The sequence below is a fragment of the Balaenoptera acutorostrata genome, chromosome 19, assembly GCF_949987535.1.
Source record: "Balaenoptera acutorostrata chromosome 19, mBalAcu1.1, whole genome shotgun sequence".
Classification (NCBI taxonomy): Eukaryota; Metazoa; Chordata; class Mammalia; order Artiodactyla; family Balaenopteridae; genus Balaenoptera; species Balaenoptera acutorostrata.
Window position 1 is genome coordinate 48,161,711 of NC_080082.1, and position 4,357 is coordinate 48,166,067.

Here is a 4,357-nt window from a genome sequence, read left to right on the forward strand (position 1 = left end):
TTTGCTGGGGCCTAGCAAGCTGTGGCCTGCCCCAGGCCTCTAGGCAGGCGGTGGGGCTCTGCGTCCTTGGTTCCCAGGCGGCGGGGCAGGCTGCCTCCTCCTCACCGGGGCTCGTGGCCTTTCTTCCGCCAAGGGCGGCCATGGGTGAGGAGGAGGCAAGACACCGGACGGAGAGACAGAGGGCGGCCGAGGGGGTGGGGGAGTGGGGCGGGAAGGGGGCAAGTCACCCCGCTAACCACACAGGCAGGTGAAGCAAAAGCTTTCAGAATTTAAAAAGAATGTGTAATTTCTTGAAACGGTCACAGCCCGCATTGGCATATACTGTCAGCTGCTCAATTGAACGCTCTGCAGGTGAAAACAGAAGGTAAAGGGTTTTGCCTTTTACCCTCAGAGAGGGTCAACTCTGAAAGCCCTGCCCGCCTCCTGGGCTACCTCCCCCCAAGGCCCTGTGCTTTCAGGCACAAGGGCGTGCCCTCCCTTGGTTGGCCATCACCGCTGCTAAGGGGGTTCCGGGTGCCTGTCCTCACGGGGCGGTCATTGGAGTCGGGGGCTTGGTCCAGGGTGGGCACAGTGGGCAAGCAGTTGCTGGGGCTGGCTCCTTGCCAGGCAGTAGGTGAGGAAGGGCCAGACATCCCGCGCAGGCCTGTGGTGGGTCCCCCTTCTTGGGTGGGCTGGGGCAGGGCAGGTGAGGAAGGCTGGGTAGAGGTCTCCCTTCAGGGCCCCGCTGGGATAGGCTGCAGCCACATGGGCCAGAGCTAGCAGGGAGGGGTGGAGGGTCCTACCGCTTGTGGCCTCTACCTGCCCGCCCACGGTCCCGCCGGAGGGCTGGGGCAAACGAAGGTGTGAGCAGCGCTGCTCCAGAGCTGGAGCTGTCAGTGATCTGGAAGTAAGTGTGGTCAAAGGGCCCTTGGAGCCTGGAACCCTGGGGGCAGGCCTGCCCGAGTCCCAAAGAGGCCGTGGCAACTTCAGGCAGAGGGCCCCCCCTCCGAGTCCCTCTTCTCCTCCCAGGGGCTGAGGAGAGGCCACACCAAGGCCCCGTGACACCCCACACACCCCTCCCCCTGCCACACACCCAGAGACTCTTCAGGCTCTGGCATTCTCAGCTTGGAGCCTCGTCCTCCTTCTGCCATTTATTTGCCTTGGTTGGGAGAAGTCACCCCTTTAATGTAAAGAGGGGCTCGGGATGGGTGGAGAGCTAATGAAAGTCAGGCTCTCAGCCAGAGAATATGCTGTGATTATTTACAAATGTGACCTGGCCCACAGAAAACCTTGGAAGTAGCTTTTCTGGTTTTAAAAAGACACCAAAACTGACTTTGATATGTTTATATTATAGATATAATACATAAAACATCTAGCATGAAACTCTATGTTCTCCCCAAAGAAGAGAACCAAGCCAGCCTTCCCTGCTCCCAGGCCCAGCGATCTGATCTGTGAGTGCTGGCTGAGGCCGCCTCCCTTCCAGACCGGGAGCCAGGGCCTCTGCGGGGGACAAAGCTGTGGGCAGCCCGGGCTGGAGGGGACCGAGGCCCACAGCTACCCCCAGGGAAAGCTGAGGGGAAAGGGGAAGCCCACCTCGCCTCTTCGGTTCCCCTGGGAGCAAAAGCAATCCCAAAACCAAAAGGAAAGAGAGCCGCAGACCCTCCCTGCAGCTGCTGACGAAGAGTCTCATTTTGGCAAGTATCTGAGCAAAACCAAAACAAAACAAAAACCAAATAAAATGGTGGTTTAGCATAGACGTGCACATTCACATTGCACAAGGCACCGCTGGGACACAGAGAGGCCAGATACAAGTGTTGATATCGGCTGATAAAGCAAAATATTTGGAAAGCTTCTCATAACTTCGGTCCCTCTGGGATGGACTGATTGTGCTTCATGTTTGTATGGCAATGCTGGCGACATACAGTACAGACAAGGCTGATGGTCCCAGTGTCCCTTCACCACCCCGCTACTAACCCCCAGACCAGATCTCTAGGTTCCCCTCTCCCACCAGGCCACCCATGAACATACGTCCTCATACCTAACCCACGACCTGGCTTTCTGATCTGACTGGGGGCCGGAGGCTCACACTGGTCACCTGGTGACGCCCATCTCAGTGAGTTCTGCCCAGAAGAGCCCAGCCTGTTGCAGGCTGGGAGTTTAGAGGCAAGGAACTAGGGACCCTCCACCTTCATGTAGAACTAGGGGAACAACCTTAGGTTCAAAGCCCCAAGTCCCTGTGTTTCCTCCCCTCCAAGGATAGGCGCTCAGGAGCGGCTGGGGCCGGCTTATCGGGATCTCTGCTCCCTGAACCTTCCTCCTGCCGGGGGTGGGGGGGGGCCTGCACCCCTTCTTCTCTCGCGGGGCCAGGAACCCTCCAAATAAAATGACAAGGCACATATTTGCTCCCCCTACTCGGTAGGAATCGGAGCCGTGAGTTTGCGTTTCCAAGGCACAGGGTTATTCCTTTAATACTAGAGTTGCCGGGCTCCCGGCTCTGCCCCACGGCGCTTCTCCTCTCTGTCTGACCCCTCATCTTAGACGCACCGTGTCGGGCGCAGAGGAAGGCCAGGGGCACGCGCGGCAGGCCAGGCTCTCAGGCTGCACCGGAATCTCCTAGTCCTGGCTTGCGCGGCTCGGGCAGTCTTGAGATCCGGCGACCCGAAACCACTCCCTGGGTCCCAGCCAGCGGCCGGCCCAGGGCGGTCCCGCCGCCGCGCGCCTCACGCGCAGTTGCCCATGGCCTTGACCAGGGAGCTCTCGGGCAGCTGGCGGAAGATGCCCCGCAGCGTGTCCAGTTCGCGGCTCAGTTGTTCCACCCGCTTGCGCAGGCGGTCATTGTCACTGGTCAGCTCCAGCACCTTCTGCTGCGTCTCCACGTTGCGCTGCTTGGCCTTGTCCCGGCTCTTGCGCACCGCGATGTTGTTGCGCTCGCGCCGCACCCGGTACTCGTTGCTGTTCTTGTCCACGGACTTCTTGCCTTTGCCCGCGCCGCCGCTGCCGCCCGCGCGGATGTCTGGGTGCCCGACGGCCAGCCCCTTGAGCGCGCCACCGGGGCCTGGCAGGCCAGCGGCGCCGAGCGCGGGCGCTGGGTGCGGGCTGGGCACGGGCGTGGGCGGCGGCGTGGGGTGGCCGGGCTGCAGGTGCATGGTGGTCTGGCCGCAGTGCGCGATCTGGAACTGCAGGTGCGGGGCGGCCAGGTGAGCGGGCGGCGGGTGTGAGTGCTGTGGTGGCGGCGGCGGCGGAGGCTGGTAGGGAAAGAGGCCGGCCAGCGCCAGCTGCTTCGCCTCGTCCTCCTCGCGCGGCTCCTGCTTGATCACCAGCGGCCGCAGAGCCGGCGCCCCGACGCGCTCGTACAGGGGTTCCAGCCTGCCGTCCAGGTAGCCGGCCGCCGAGCAGCCGTAGCCCGGCGGGGGGCCGTGCGCCCCTCCGGGCATGACGGCGCCGCCGGGGCCCACGGGGGCGCCCGGGTAGTCAAAGTCGCCGCCGCCTCCTGCGGGGGCCGCGGCCGCCTTGGCCTTCTCCTGCTGCCGGCTGTGCTGGAACAGGTCGGCCAGGAACTCGTCGTTGAAGGCGGCCGGGTCGATGTAGGCGCTGATGTCGATGGACGTCTCGTGTTCGCAGATGCCGCCCAGCGGCTCCGGGGCGGCAGGTGGGGCTGGGGGCTGCGCGGGGCCCGCGCCCCGGAGAAAGCCAAAAGCGGCGCTGCTGGGCGCGTGCGGGGGGCTCTGGAGGTGGCTGCTCATCGGGGGCCGCGGCTCCGCCTCGTAGAAGTCGGCCGACTCCATGGGGGAGCTAAAGTCCTCCCGGCATGGCGAGCCTCGGCGGCCTCCAGCCTGCGCGGGGCGCCGCTGCTGCCGCCGCCCACCCGGAGCCCCTACTCGCTCGCGCCCGCTCGGCTACCGGTCGCGAATGGCCAGGCCCGCGCGGGCCCCGCATTTATACCGGGTTGGTGGTCGCCCTCTAGTGTCCAAACCCGCCGTGGACCTTCGGCGACGACGGAGCAGCACCTCCTGGGTCTTAGCGCCTGCGGTCTGCAGAGGGCGGCGAGTGAGGCGAGAGCGCAGCGCTGGCGGGGAGGGGCCGCGGTGCAACGCCCACTACCTCCTGCGCCGCCAGCCGAACCACGACCGGCGCGCGGTGCCCCACCCTCGGCAGAGTTGTCGTCCCCGCGCACACGTGGTCGGTGGTAGGGCCCCCTCCTCTAGCCTCCGCAGGGCACCCAACTCCAGCCAACGGTCGGGGAGTCCGGGAGCACCCAGGCGCCGCGCAGGGGGGTGGGATTGGTTGGGGGGGGCCGGGGGGGCAAGTCTTGGTCTCTGAGCTTCTCTGGCGCGGACTCGCTTTAAAAGCTAGAACTAGTCCTGTCCGGGTCCGGGCT

General features: G+C 64.4%; 1 protein-coding gene across 1 annotated transcript; it reads right to left on the reverse strand.

Annotated features, from left to right (window-relative positions):
* Positions 1–1,308: 1,308 nt before the first annotated feature.
* On the reverse strand, positions 1,309–3,871 carry CEBPA (CCAAT enhancer binding protein alpha). The gene has a single exon (XM_007165224.2). It carries the CDS (start codon positions 3,762–3,764, stop codon positions 2,700–2,702), a length of 1,065 nt encoding a protein of 354 aa, XP_007165286.2. The 5' UTR covers positions 3,765–3,871; the 3' UTR covers positions 1,309–2,699.
* Between the last annotated feature and the right edge of the window lie 486 nt (positions 3,872–4,357).